We start from the raw sequence: 15,244 nt of genomic DNA, 5'->3' as shown, positions 1-15,244 counted from the left end.
CACCCTATATTAGGTGTGCATAATTATTAGGCAACTTCCTTTCCTTTGGCAAAATGGGTCAAAAGAAGGACTTGACAGGCTCAGAAAAGTCAAAAATAGTAAGATATCTTGCAGAGGGATGCAGCACTCTTAAAATTGCAAAGCTTCTGAAGCGTGATCATCGAACAATCAAGCGTTTCATTCAAAATAGTCAACAGGGTCGCAAGAAGCGTGTGGAAAAACCAGGGCGCAAAATAACTGCCCATGAACTGAGAAAAGTCAAGCGTGCAGCTGCCAAGATGCCACTTGCCACCAGTTTGGCCATATTTCAGAGCTGCAACATCACTGGAGTGCCCAAAAGCACAAGGTGTGCAATACTCAGAGACATGGCCAAGGTAAGAAAGGCTGAAAGACGACCACCACTGAACAAGACACACAAGCTGAAACGTCAAGACTGGGCCAAGAAATATCTCAAGACTGATTTTTCTAAGGTTTTATGGACTGATGAAATGAGAGTGAGTCTTGATGGGCCAGATGGATGGGCCCGTGGCTGGATTGGTAAAGGGCAGAGAGCTCCAGTCCGACTCAGTCCGACTCAACCCAGCAAGGTGGAGGTGGAGTACTGGTTTGGGCTGGTATCATCAAAGATGAGCTTGTGGGGCCTTTTCGGGTTGAGGATGGAGTCAAGCTCAACTCCCAGTCCTACTGCCAGTTTCTGGAAGACACCTTCTTCAAGCAGTGGTACAGGAAGAAGTCTGCGTCCTTCAAGAAAAACATGATTTTCATGCAGGACAATGCTCCATCACACGCGTCCAAGTACTCCACAGCGTGGCTGGCAAGAAAGGGTATAAAAGAAGAAAATCTAATGACATGGCCTCCTTGTTCACCTGATCTGAACCCCATTGAGAACCTGTGGTCCATCATCAAATGTGAGATTTACAAGGAGGGAAAACAGTACACCTCTCTGAACAGTGTCTGGGAGGCTGTGGTTGCTGCTGCACGCAATGTTGATGGTGAACAGATCAAAACACTGACAGAATCCATGGATGGCAGGCTTTTGAGTGTCCTTGCAAAGAAAGGTGGCTATATTGGTCACTGATTTGTTTTTGTTTTGTTTTTGAATGTCAGAAATGTATATTTGTGAATGTTGAGATGTTATATTGGTTTCACTGGTAAAAATAAATAATTGAAATGGGTATATATTTGTTTTTTGTTAAGTTGCCTAATAATTATGCACAGTAATAGTCACCTGCACACACAGATATCCCCCTAAAATAGCTAAAACTAAAAACAAACTAAAAACTACTTCCAAAAATATTCAGCTTTGATATTAATGAGTTTTTTGGGTTCATTGAGAACATGGTTGTTGTTCAATAATAAAATTAATCCTCAAAAATACAACTTGCCTAATAATTCTGCACTCCCTGTAGAATAGGTCCTGATGTTGGGTATTGAAAATGAATTACAGTGGAAGAACCAGAGGTGAAATGCATTGTAAGCTCATTTTTTAAGCACTGATTGGTTCTGTCCCTTTAATTCTGTTCTTTTTTATTATTACCATTCTGTAATGATGTGCCTTGTAAATCTAGTACCCATCACCTATTGAACTGATAAGACCACATTCCTGAGTGATCTCAGGGACATGGAGGAGGAGGAGGGTTTAAACTCTGTGGCACACATTCATTTGGGAGACTCTACCAAACACTTCATCTTAGGTAGGATTTAAGTATTGATTTGCCCTGGGTTGTCAGTCATGTGTTACAACGTGGTAGACAGCCATATGTTACAGCATGGTCGACGGATCTCCACCCCATTTAGGCTAGTGTTCTATTTACTTTTCATTATTCAGTATGTCAGTTGTTTGTGTCATTGTTGCCTGCATAAGCTTATTCATTCTCAAATCTTTTGAATTCACGTTACGTTACAATGGCACAAAAAAATAAAAAAATAATAATTAAAAATTAACCTCTTAGCAATTCCGTGTTACTGTTCATAGCACATAACTACCCTAGAATAGTGTAAACTGTATGTAGTAAGTAAAGGTTTATACTGTAGGTTTTATTGAAAACTGATGATATATTTAAATTTTTTGTCAAATTAAGGAATCATCCTTGCTCTGTACATTTTACTGTACAAAGACAGGCATAGTCCTTTTTGCTCGGTACTATGGAGCCTTAGGCATTCCACACACCACTAAATGAGGCACTTAGGGGACAATAATTTTAACATAAAATCTGATGGAACTTTCTACAACTAAAGCCATATTAGGATGCGAAAATACAATCACTGGAAAAAAATGCACCAAGAAGGAGGTAATGAAATCAAATGAAACTTTCTATGTGTGAATGTAATGATGATATATGGAAGTGATTACAATATTAGAGGGAAAGGATACATTTATTTGGGAAAACTGTACAATTGAAAAGAGTCTTAGTACCGTATTGGGCTGCCCCTAGCCTGTATACAAGATGGTTCCGTATGGTATCCTGTGGCACATTTGCCCACAGATGTTACAGCTGGGCTTGTAGGTCCTGTACACTCATAGGTTGCTGAAGCTGACATCCCAGCAGGTCCCAAAAATGCTCTATTGCCAATAAATCTGGTGACCAAGCAGAGCAAGAAAGTGTTGCAATATGGTGGAGACATTGCTGGGAAACCCTTGCTGTGAGTGGGAAAGTATTATCCTGATGAAAAATGTCAGTTGGAGGCAACAGTTGGCCACAATGGCGGCACATATCACTGAGCTATTAGTGTCCCTTAAATCACTACTTTAACCATCTGACTGTCGTAAACAATGGCTCCACAGATCATTACACCAGAGGTTTGGGCAGTGTAGTGCTCCAAAGTAAAGGCAGGATTGAAGTGCTACACGCGAAGCTTCCATACTCGAATCCAAACAGAATTTGGATTTGTTGCTAAAGATTGAACTGTTTCAGTCCATAGCAGTCTAGGTTTCTCGTTCACGGAGATGGTGGCTTGCTGTCAATGGCAAGACACATGGCACCATAACACCAAATTTCCTTATGCTAAGTGCCTAGAAAGAGGCCAGACAGAGACAGGGGTGTGTAATGATGTAATGTCATCTATGTCTGGATGGTGGACAACAAAACTGTGGGCGCTGCTTGTGGTTTTCAGCAGATCAAACAATCTTTTCTGCTGATGGTCTGTCTAGACTGTAGAGGCATGTCTAGAAGTTAAATATCTCTCACCATGAGGTATAGTACCCAAACGCAGCCTCTGAGATCCTTGTCATAGGGCAGCAGGGGAAGCACTTTTAGGCCCGTTTGTGGCAAGACTCATTATAAAAATTGACATATCTGCCAAAGACATAACTATAGCAACATAACATTTCTTCATGGATACAATTTCTGTCTATGTGCGTACATAAGTGCAACATTAAGGCACTATACAATTTGGAGTAGTAATATGTTTGCATATACAGTATAAGTCTACTTTCACACTCGCATTTTGGCTTTCCGTTTGTAAGATCAGTTCAGGGCTCTCACAAGCGGTCCAAAACGGATCAGTTTGCATTTGAATGCATTCTGAATGGAAAAGGATCCGCTCAGAATGGATCAGTTTGCTTGCGGCGTTTTGGTGTCCGTCTGATGAAACTGAGCCAAACAGATCCATCCTGTCACACAATGTAAGTCAATGGGGACGGATCTTTTTTCACTGACACAATCTGGCACAATAGAAAACGGATCCGTCCTCCATTGACTTTCAGTGGTGTTCAAGACGGATCCGTCTTGGCTATGTTAAAGATAATACAAACGGATCCGTTCTGAATGGATGCAGACGGTTGTATTATCTGAACGGATTCATCCATGACTGATCCGCAAAAATCGCGAGTTTGAAAGTAGCCTAAGACCTCACAGAGACTTTAGACTGCCCTCGTTTTCTATACTTATTTTTTTCTGTAAAGAGTGCTGACTATTTTTTTTTATTATTTAGCATTTTATTACTTGTAGCAATATTTGAAATATTCACATCCAAATCTTACCAAAATATCTATTACAAACTAGAAAGACTTGAAATGTATTAGAATTTTTTTTTTAAGTTCAGTGTGCTCTAAAATATATATTACAATATAGAAATTGCCTACAACCTAATAAATTTATAATGAATATTGGTAAAAGAAATAATACAAACAATAATCAGCATTTCAATGGGCTGTATTAAATATATTATCCATATAACATTAACATAGGCGCTTCAATGACAAATTGATCTTAAAATATAATAATACTGAAGAGTTTGTATATTCCTCTAAGTGATTTTTGCAATACATGGCTAAAAGTAGAGATAACTTGCTTATACTTACTAAAACAATGCATAGTTTGTTATACATGCTTAAAGGGAATGTCCATGTTTGAAACCAGGTATTGCTGAACACCTTAATGACCTCTGATGTGTTATTTTTTTTATGGTGGTCATTAATGGGCTTTATTTTAGGTCACTACCTTTTTACTGGAGCCTAGACTAAGTCTAGGGCTACACTGCAACATGTGTCACGCAACAATTTTTATAATGATAGTCTATGATGTTGCACTGTGACATACGACATGCTGCGACTGCGACTGCGACACGACCGTAGCAAAAAATACATCTAAGATGGATTTTTGCACGACTGCCACAGTCACAGCATGTCGCATGTCACAGTGCGACACCATAGACTATCATTATAAAAATTGTCGCGCGACAGATGTTGCAGTGTAGTTGTGCCCTATGTGTCGCGCAACTTTTTGCAGCGTGACACATGTAATCATGTAGCCCTAGCCTAAGGGTTGCATAGGTCTCCAGGCCTGGCAGGAGCTTCAGTCTGAGATGTTTAAGCCCTTAGATGATATGGTAAATAGCTTTAATAGGTGCTGATGTCTTTACATGGTAGCTGGGGACCTAATGAAGACCCAGACCTACCTGCTGTATATTCCTAGCAGGCTTCACCTCTCTGACATGGCCTGCTATTGACTTTATAATACATATATACATTTGTACTACATTAGCAATACAACTGTATTATAGGAGAAATCAAAATATTGCCTATTAAAGTTCCCTGGTAGGACTAGTAAATGGTTAAAAAAAAGTTTTAATAAGTAAAACTTTCCAAGTTAAAAAAACACTTTTTTTCCATTGAAAATAAAAAAAGCTTTTCCATGGAAAAAATTGCAAAAATGAAATCCCCTCCAGATATTTGGTATCACGTGTCTGTACCAACCACCACCAAACCAAATTATTATGAATGCTGTAAAAAGAACTGCCAGAACTGCAGTTTCTTTCTTATTCACCACCAAAAAAACTAAATAAAAGTGATCAAAAAATGTTATGTACTCCAAAATGAAAACTCCAAGTATTCCCACTAAAATCAAGCCCTCACAGCTCTGTAGAAATAAAAATAAAAATTGATATGGGTCTTGGGAGGTGGCAATGCAAAACAATTTTTTTAAAAAGGGTTTTAATTGTGCAAAAGTTGTAAAATACAAAACAATTATACTGTAAAAACTTAGTGGCATTATTGCTGTTTTTTGCCATCCACCTCAGAAAGATTAATAAAAGTTAAGCGATAAGTTAAGTGTGCCTCAACATGGTGCCAATAAAAACTACAACTTGTCCTGCAAAAAGCAAGCCCTCGTATGGCTGCATATACAGAAAAAGAAAAAGTTATAGCCGTTGGATTGCGACAATGAAAATATGAAAACAATTGCTTGTACACCAAGGCCTAAAATGCATAACAGGGTAAAGGGGTTAAATTTCCTCAATAAATTTAATGTACTGATTAAAAACATTTGGCTATTTTGTGACTGCAGATCCTATGTAGATCTATGTGTCTCCAAGGTTACAGACAATAGAAATGGGGCTGAGGGAGTAGTATAACACACGACTGCTGGTTCACACTACAGAGGTTTTTTTTTTAGTCTGTAACCATGGATACATATTGGTCACATAGACACAAAATGGTAGAATATTTAAATCAAACCTATCTGCAAATCTTTTTTAATTTAGATGGCTTAAAATTTTAAAAACAATAATGCAAGTATACACCTTTAAATTATTAAACATAAATCTCCATTATAAGTAAGGTAAGCTATAGTTTAAATATGGATATCTATAAATTCCATTATCAGTAAACGGTCCAATGCATATATTATAAAAATATTAAATTATGTAGGTAGAGGATAGATAATCAGAGCCCATCCCTCACACAATCTTGAAATAATCATAACAAAATATAGTAATTAAGAATTAATTGACCTTATAGTAATAATATTACTTACCACTGTAAAATTCATAACCTTCAAAATCCATATTGTCATTGCTAAGTTAACAATCATGGTAACCAACAGTAGTAGCACAAAGAAGTACAAGCACCTCTTCCGCCATCCATAAATTCCAACTGGATAAAACTGAGTGTTTTCTGCTCGTAGATTATTTTGTTGTGTGGCCAATATGTACTGTTCCCGTGTCATCTAAAAAGTGAATAAAAAATAACAATAGATTAAATCATAGTTTATAAAAATAATAAATAAATATAACTTTTTAGGTTGTCTAGAGAACACAAAACATAGTGCAATAAATATGACATTTTTACTGAAATATGTCCCAACTGTGCACAATATTTTTTTATACTCTATATAATCAAAAGTATGTGGACACCTGACCTAAGTATGTGAGTTGTTTGACATTCCTTTCTAAAACTATGTGCATTAGGCCGAATGCACATGGGTGTGAGCCGTCCGTGGTATCCCGGCCTGGCATTCTGCTGACAGCAGGAGTGCATGGCATCATTGGTTGCTATGACGCCGTGCGCTTCATGCCACAGCTACACTACAGTAATACACTTGTATGATCTATACTACCAACCTTCTCCATTAGAGGCAAGGACCTTATCCACTCAGCTATAAAGCTGAATACTAGACAGTGTTAGAAAAACCTCATAGAAGTTTCTGATGTAGTGAGTATTCCTATTCAGTAGAAAACTTATTTTATATTTCTGTGCAGGTTAACATGTAGCCCTATAGTGTAGTGGTTAACATCCTTGCCTCTAATGTACAAGGTTGGGAGCTTGAATCCGGGCGGAAACATTTCAGAAATAGAGATTAAGTTTATATATATGTTTTATTTTGTTTAGTAATTGTAAAAAATGTCAGTCACAGCGAAGGGGCAGGGAAGAGGGCGTGGTTACCGTGACTTGAAGCAAGGAGGCCGCTGGCTCCGTGACTTCAAGCCTGACTAGAGAAGCGCGCCGGCAGGGGTTTAAAGAATGTTTTTACAGCTTTTCTGCCTGCAGGAAGAAAATGATCGTTAAAAACACGCTGCTGGCTACTCTAAGGTACTGCTACCTGCTTGGGATGTTTGTTGGAGGTGACAGGTTCCATTTAAACCATGTACATAGTTTGCTTGCAGTCATTGAATAGGGAACCCATTAATAGACCTCAGTAGAGCAAAAAAATGACAAAAATTCTCATATTCATTTTCTGTTACTCTTGGTTAATTTAGGGAGCTATTCTAAACCAGCAACATTTCTGATTTATTCACAGGATTAGAGATGACCAATTTTCCTAAAATGTGTTTCATGTCTGATATATCAGCCAAGAAATTTAATTTGGGTAGAAATCTACTGTCCCCTTGACTTCCCCTGACGAAGCCATTGGCGAAACGCGTTGGCCAATAGTGATGAGCGGCAAGGGTCAAATTCAAATTCGCGATATTTAGCTTTTTTTTTTTAGAATATTTGTCAAATATTCGCGAATTCAAATATTCGTTATTTTCTACAGTCTTTTTTCTTTTTTTACTCGAAAATTGGCAAGGTAATGATCGCGTAATATATTACCCGATCAATACAGGTGTGGGTCAAAAACTAATATATAGCACTATAGAATTTTTTTTAGAATATTCATCATTTTTTTCCATCTGAAGTCATGATTCCTCCCTGCTTAAGTTGCTTGACAAGCAACTTAAGCAGGGGGGAATCATAACTTAAAATGGGAAAAATTAAGAATATTCGAAAACGAATATATAGCACTATATATTAAAAAATATTTGCAAATTCTCTTCTGTATGATTACCGTATGTTTTATAGCACTAGGCTTGATATGAGTTTATGTGCAATCTGCAGCAGTACCAACTTCTTTTTTCTCTTTTGCACAAGCACTTTATTGTATTAACTGTATGTAATCTGATGTAATGTATATATACTACTGCTTCTTCCCTGTATATGTAACTGAGTACTAGTCCCATCTCGGTGGTCCCTCTTTTATGTATTTTTATCCCGCTGAATAGTGTGGACTCCATTATATGTTTTTAAAGGATTGTATACAATAAAGAGATTTTATTGCTAATATTGTGGACGTTTGTAGTTTAAATGACCTGGGCATGCATATGTTTGCTGTAGGTTCTGTATGAATCTACTGTACCAGAGTCAAAAGTACTTTGAATAGCTAGAAAAGTATCTCTGTCTTTTCATCTGTCAAATTAGAATTTTTAAAACATTTGGAATAATTTTTTTCTAAAGACTAAATTTACTCAACTCCAGACAGGATAAACCATAAATATCTAATAGATGGGGTTGACCAGTCAGATTAGCTCTTTAGAGATTTGTGTTTAATTTTAATCTTCAGAGATGTGTGTTCAATTTTAATCTTCAGATTAACAACTATTACTATTAAGTACAACAATTTAGAAATTAAATGTGACATCTACCTTTCTGTACAATACTGCGTCATCATCCATGGCTGATGTCAAATTTTAAGTAATCAGTTAGAGTGGTTTTACCCATCTTATAAATTAATTTCATACCACTAGAATATCGCATCATTTGATCATGTTGGGGGTTTCACCTCTGGGATCCTCATTGATCCTGAGAATGAAGGTTAATGGGGCCGCACTGCAGATCCCTGCATAGTCGAGTAGCCAGATGCCGCTGTACAGAAACAGTGACAGGGACACAGCACTACATTATATGTTTCATTCTCAGGACCGGTTGGGGTCATAGAAGTTGGACCCACCCATCCTAAAGTAAAGTCCTATCCTAACAATAGCCCATTGCTATATGAGTTGGGAAAACCCCTTTAAACCTGGGAGGAAAAAAAAACATGGGAAAACCCCTTAAAACTCGCCTGTTGGACTAATCTCTCCTACATCAGTTCTTTCACTATTCTATCATGTTTTCCTTCATTATCCAATGAACAGTAAGAGGTAAGTATGGATTCGACTACCCCACTGGTACTGAGAGGTCTTTAAATAAAGTTCACTCAAAATTAAAAGGGTTGGTCACTTTTTGATTACTGTTGATCAATGTGTTTGCAAGATGATTATATGACACTTTTTTGCATATTTTTCATGCCATTTCATATGTTTCATAAGGTATGCCCCTTTTTGGCCTCATTTTTTGTCCTGTATTCACGGAGGTCCTGTCTATAAAATGGCTTCTGATGGTGGATCATGTGACTAGGCAAAACACTCTGTCTTCTCCAATTTAATACACTGCCATTCGCACTGTTGGGAGTTTAAAGCAAGTGCATTGTTTTGTAATGGAGGAGTCTGAGTGATGGATCTTGTCACATGATCATCCATCAGTGGCCATTTTATGGGCAGAAACTGTATGCAGACAACACAGAAGATTTGCCCAAAAAGGGACATGGTGTCACGGACGAAGGTAGGGAAGCGTGCACCCCTGACAGGCAATCTGTGGCCAGCAGGCTGCCTGTTTAAATAGACCTGGCTGGTGAGTCACATGACGTGGCCAGCATCACGTGACTCACAGCAGCCCAACTCAGCGGAGCACCAATACTCATTATCAGCGCTCGGCTCCCCTGCTGCTTGCCTACTGCCACGAAGACGAGGACGCAGACTACTTCCTTGCCCCTCTCCTTGCGCAGGTTTCCGGCGGTGCTGTGAAGGAAGCACGCCTGCCCTTCATTACACATGGCTTATGAAATACAGTATAGCAAATGGCACGTAATATGAATGAAGGCTATATTCGTAAGTTTTATATACAGTAGTCATCTTATATGCACATTGGTTAAAAGTAGCCATAAAGTGGCCAACACTTTATTAGGACTATATGTTTGGGCACTGAACCAGTGCCTTCATCAGGTCATAATTACCAGTTCCTGTCTTACTAGCCAAATGTATCAGGTTTTCAAATTATAGTATAAAGAATACATATTTAGCAGAGGTTTACAAGTTAATAGGATGCAAGTGGAAATAGGTCAGAACACCACTTAAATTAGTATTATGGTGCTCAGTGATGGGGCAGAACCCTAATATAGTCAGACTTTGTAAAGCACAAAACTCAAAAATAAAAATGATCTTTGCAAAGTACAAAATTGTTTATTCCATCCTTAAAGCACACATATGTTATTAGTGGCCAACGTTTCGTTCCGTCCCGGACCTTGTTCACGGCCACTGTATTCAGAGAAAGTTAGCGTGTAGGATAGCACTGTATTAAGAACACCATCCTACACTCTAACTTTCTCTGAATACAGCGGCCATGAACAAGGTCCGGAAGGGACCGAAACGTTGGCCACTAATAACATATGTGTACTTTAAGGATGGAATATAATTTTTATTTTTGAGTGCTGTGATTTACAAAGTCCGACTACAAGTTTATAGGGACACAGCTCTACAGGGAGTGCAGAATTATTAGGCAAGTTGTATTTTTGAGGATTAATTTTATTATTGAACAACAACCATGTTCTCAATGAACCCAAAAAACTCAATAATATCAAAGCTGAATATTTTTGGAAGTAGTTTTTAGTTTGTTTTTAGTTTTAGCTATTTTAGGGGGATATCTGTGTGTGCAGGTGACTAATATTAGGCAACTTAACAAAAAACAAATATATACCCATTTCAATTATTTATTTTTACCAGTGAAACCAATATAACATCTCAACATTCACAAATATACATTTCTGACATTCAAAAACAAATCAGTGACCAATATAGCCACCTTTCTTTGCAAGGACACTCAAAAGCCTGCCATCCATGGATTCTGTCAGTGTTTTGATCTGTTCACCATCAACATTGCGTGCAGCAGCAACCACAGCCTCCCAGACACTGTTCAGAGAGGTGTACTGTTTTCCCTCCTTGTAAATCTCACATTTGATAATGGACCACAGGTTCTCAATGGGGTTCAGATCAGGTGAACAAGGAGGCCATGTCATTAGATTTTCTTCTTTTATACCCTTTCTTGCCAGCCACGCTGTGGAGTACTTGGACGCGTGTGATGGAGCATTGTCCTGCATGAAAATCATGTTTTTCTTGAAGGATGCAGACTTCTTCCTGTACCACTGCTTGAAGAAGGTGTCTTCCTGAAACTGGCAGTAGGACTGGGAGTTGAGCTTGACTCCATCCTCAACCCGAAAAGGCCCCACAAGCTCATCTTTGATGATACCAGCCCAAACCAGTACTCCACCTCCACCTTGCTGGCGTCTGAGTCGGACTGGAGCTCTCTGCCCTTTACCAATCCAGCCACGGGCCCATCCATCTGGCCCATCAAGACTCGCTCTCATTTCATCAGTCCTTGTTCAGTGGTGGTCGTCTTTCAGCCTTTCTTACCTTGGCCATGTCTCTGAGTATTGCACACCTTGTGCTTTTGGGCACTCCAGTGATGTTGCAGCTCTGAAATATGGCCAAACTGGTGGCAAGTGGCATCTTGGCAGCTGCACGCTTGACTTTTCTCAGTTCATGGGCAGTTATTTTGCGCCTTTGTTTTTCCACACGCTTCTTGCGACCCTGTTGACTATTTTGAATGAAACGCTTGATTGTTCAATAATCACGCTTCAGAAGCTTTGCAATTTTAAGAGTGCTGCATCCCTCTGCAAGATATCTCACTATTTTTGACTTTTCTGAGCCTGTCAAGTCCTTCTTTTGACCCATTTTGCCAAAGGAAAGGAAGTTGCCTAATAATTATGCACACCTAATATAGGATGTTGATGTCATTAGACCACACCCCTTCTTATTACAGAGATGCACATCACATAATATGCTTAATTGGTAGTAGGCTTTCGAGCCTATACAGCTTGGAGTAAGAAAACATGCATAAAGGAGATGATGTGGTCAAAATACTCATTTGCCTAATAATTCTGCACGCAGTGTACATTGTCAGATACTCCCCAATGTTGACTGCATTGAATTACACAGTGAGGATACTGTGAGGACCCCTGCATGTTTTTAATATTGACCATGGGACACCCCTATCATTGCAGAATATTCTCATTAGATTGTGTCCATTGGTCACGCTCTGTTGCCAATATATATGATATCCTGCTGAGAGCACAGGGACAGATGACATGAACCCATGGCAATTAGAGATGTCGCGAACATAAAATATTCCGTTCGCGAACAGCGAACGCGAATTTACGCAAATGTTCACGAGCGGGCGAACCGCCATAGACTTCAATAGACAGGCGAATTTTAAAACCCACAGGGACTCTTTTTGGCCACAATAGTGATGGAAAAGTTGTTTCAAGGGGACTAACACCTGGACTGTGGCATGCCGGAGGGGGATCCATGGCAAAACTCCCATGGAAAATTACGTAGTTGACGCAGAGTGTGGTAAGTTGAATTCGCATTGCACAACTTAGATCTGAGTTCCTAATGGTTGTATTGCTAGAATTGACGAATATAACGAATATAGCACTATATTCTCAATCTTTGTTATATTCTAGAAATACAACCATTAAGAACCCAGCTCTAAGTTGAATTCGCAATGCGATTAATATAACCTGTATTAATCGCATTGCGATTACAACTTAGTCAAATTTTGACACTGCAGCTTCAGAATGAATCTAAGATGGATGCTGTCCTTGCTTTTTGATAGGAGGTGGGAGGGTCTGGGAGGGAGGGTATGCTGATTGGCTGGAATGTGTCTGCTGACTGTGAGGTACAGAGTCAAAGTTTGCTCAATGATGACGTATAGGGGGCGGACCGAACATCGCATATGTTCGCCCGCCGCGGCGAACGCGAACAAGCTATGTTCGCCGGGAACTGTTCGCCGGCGAATAGTTCGGGACATCTCTAATGGTAATATGACTTATGCTCTACTGTTCTCTTTGCACAGTTCTCTACTTCTAGTGCATAATCAAACATCATATTTGCAAGGCTCAATACGTCTAAACCTAAAAAGACCAATCTTAAAAATCAATGCAATGTAATCTTTTTCTTTAGACATAGATAAAGAAAAATACAGTGTGAATGGTAAGCATTGTGCTTGTGATTTTGCTATGAATATATTATCATGTTTTTCACTGGTATATGCTGTATGCATCTCATTCGCTGCTGACCCATGTTCATTCATAGTCTTTATTATTGACTTTCTCACAGCTTTTTAGGCAGATTACAATATATCACATGCTGTGAACATAATGAATTCCTTTGGAACATATTTTAGTGCAAGCTATATAATGACATCTTCAATAAATATATTAAGTGTGGCAAAATGGGTAAAGCCATCAGATAACTGAGGAATTTAAGCACATAGCAATGGCTTATCAATCGCACAAAACACTTACATTTGCTTTGCATTTTGTGCAATCTTAAGGGGGCATTCAACAATCATATGTCATGTGGGCAGCTTGGTGGCTCACTGATGCCTTAGGCCTAGTGAGTTTTCTGCGCTGGTGCAATGCATGATGTGAACGCATATCACCCGCACCGAATCCTAACCTATTTATTTTAATGGGTCTGTGTACTGTACATGAACGTGTTTTTTTCACCCATCAGTTCTGCGTTGGGTGAAAAACACAGCATGTCCGATATTATGAGTTTTTCACGCAGCCCTGACCCCCATAGAAGTAAATGGAGCTTCAGTGAAAAACGCATTGCATCCGGAAGCAAGTGCGGATGCAATAAATTTTTCACTGATGGTTGCTAAGAGATATTGTTTGTAAACCTTCAGTTTTTTTATCACGAGCGTGAAAAACGCATGAAAACACATTGCACCCGCCGCAGAAAAAACTGAACAACTGAACGCAATTGCAAACAAAACTGAGTGAACTTGCTTGCAAAATAGTGCGAGTTTCACTGAACGCATCCTGAACGCATCCTGAACGCATCTGGAGCCAATCTGTCACGCTTGTGTGAAAGGGGCCTTACAGAGCTAAAGTCCTATGTTCAAATGTGACCAAGGACAGCATTTGCATTAAGTTTGTATGTTCTCCCTGTATTTGTATGGGTTCCCTCCAGTTTACTCCCACATTCCAAAGACATACTGATAGGGAACTTAGATTGTGAGCTCCATAGGGGACAGCAGGCAATAATAATGTCTTCAAAGCGCTGTGGAATATGTCAGTGCTATAGAAGTTAGTAAAATAAGTTATAAAAATCTGTAAATACCTTAATTTTCCTACTGCCAGGCCCATGCCTCCTAATGAATCTGGTGCACCTTACTCCAGCTGTCTTTTCACTGAAGCTGGCATACAATACTCCAGTCTTAGGGTACTTTCACATTAGCGGCAGGGGACTCCGGCAGGCTGTTTTGGTGGGTGAACAGCCTGTCAGATCCATCCTGCCGCTAGTTCACGTGTGCCCCCGGACTGCCGCTCTGTCCCCATTGACAATAATGAGGGCAGGGGTGGAGTTCTGGCGCACGGCGAGAGGCAGCCGGACTAAAAGTACTGCATTCACCCACCGGAACAGCCTGCCAGAGTCCCCTGCCACTAGTCTGAAACTAGCCTTAGCATGTCTCACATCTGCATTAAACAGATCCGGCAGGCTGTTCCTTATAGTCTTATAATTTTTCCCAGATATAAGCATAGTTTTGCTACATGTGATCTAATTTTTAATGAAGAAAGTGAACTTTGACTAATATATGTTAATGCTACTCTTGTTATTACTCCCTTTACTAGCAATGTTGAATAACCTTGCAGAATTCTGATTCCACTGTGACAGCAAGAATACAGGATGAACTTAGATTCCCTGTGGATACTCTTTTTGGAATTGTGACATTCCAAAGAGAAGCATCTAAAACCTAAAATATGTGACAGACATACAGTATGATTCACAGGAGCACCATTTTTCTAAAACATAACTGTTAATATTTCAATAATAAAAGCCAATATACCCTTATTACACAAAGAAAATATAATTCAAAAAGAAATCAAAAACCTAAATACAGAATAGATATTCCGATGGCCTATAGTTGCAGAAAGGCAGACAAACAGTATGCTCAGTTTGTCAATATATCAATATAATGCTATGCAACCCCATCAGTGCTGGAACTTCAGGACAGGAGCTTTGCTGCAAGTCCTTAGTGTGACACACG

The 15,244-nt window shown here is 39.2% G+C and overlaps 1 protein-coding gene across 3 annotated transcripts in view; it reads right to left on the bottom strand.

Moving 5' to 3' along the window:
* SGCZ (sarcoglycan zeta) overlaps positions 1-15,244 on the bottom strand; it is a 589,379-nt gene that overhangs the window by 471,545 nt on the left and 102,590 nt on the right. For 2 of the 3 annotated variants that reach the window (XM_040418806.1, XM_040418807.1), the window contains exons 1-2: positions 13,874-13,882; positions 6,255-6,446 (exon numbers count right to left, since the gene is read on the bottom strand). In XM_040418806.1, coding sequence (XP_040274740.1) covers positions 6,255-6,446 — 192 coding nt within the window. In that variant the 5' untranslated portion in view covers positions 13,874-13,882. Of the gene's footprint in view, positions 1-6,254; positions 6,447-13,873; positions 13,883-15,244 lie in introns of those variants that run through there. The other variant, XM_040418805.1, reaches the window with a different exon arrangement.

This window comes from Bufo bufo, chromosome 2, assembly GCF_905171765.1.
Source record: "Bufo bufo chromosome 2, aBufBuf1.1, whole genome shotgun sequence".
NCBI classification, from domain to species: Eukaryota; Metazoa; Chordata; class Amphibia; order Anura; family Bufonidae; genus Bufo; species Bufo bufo.
This window is presented reverse-complemented; position numbering and strand designations above follow the sequence as displayed.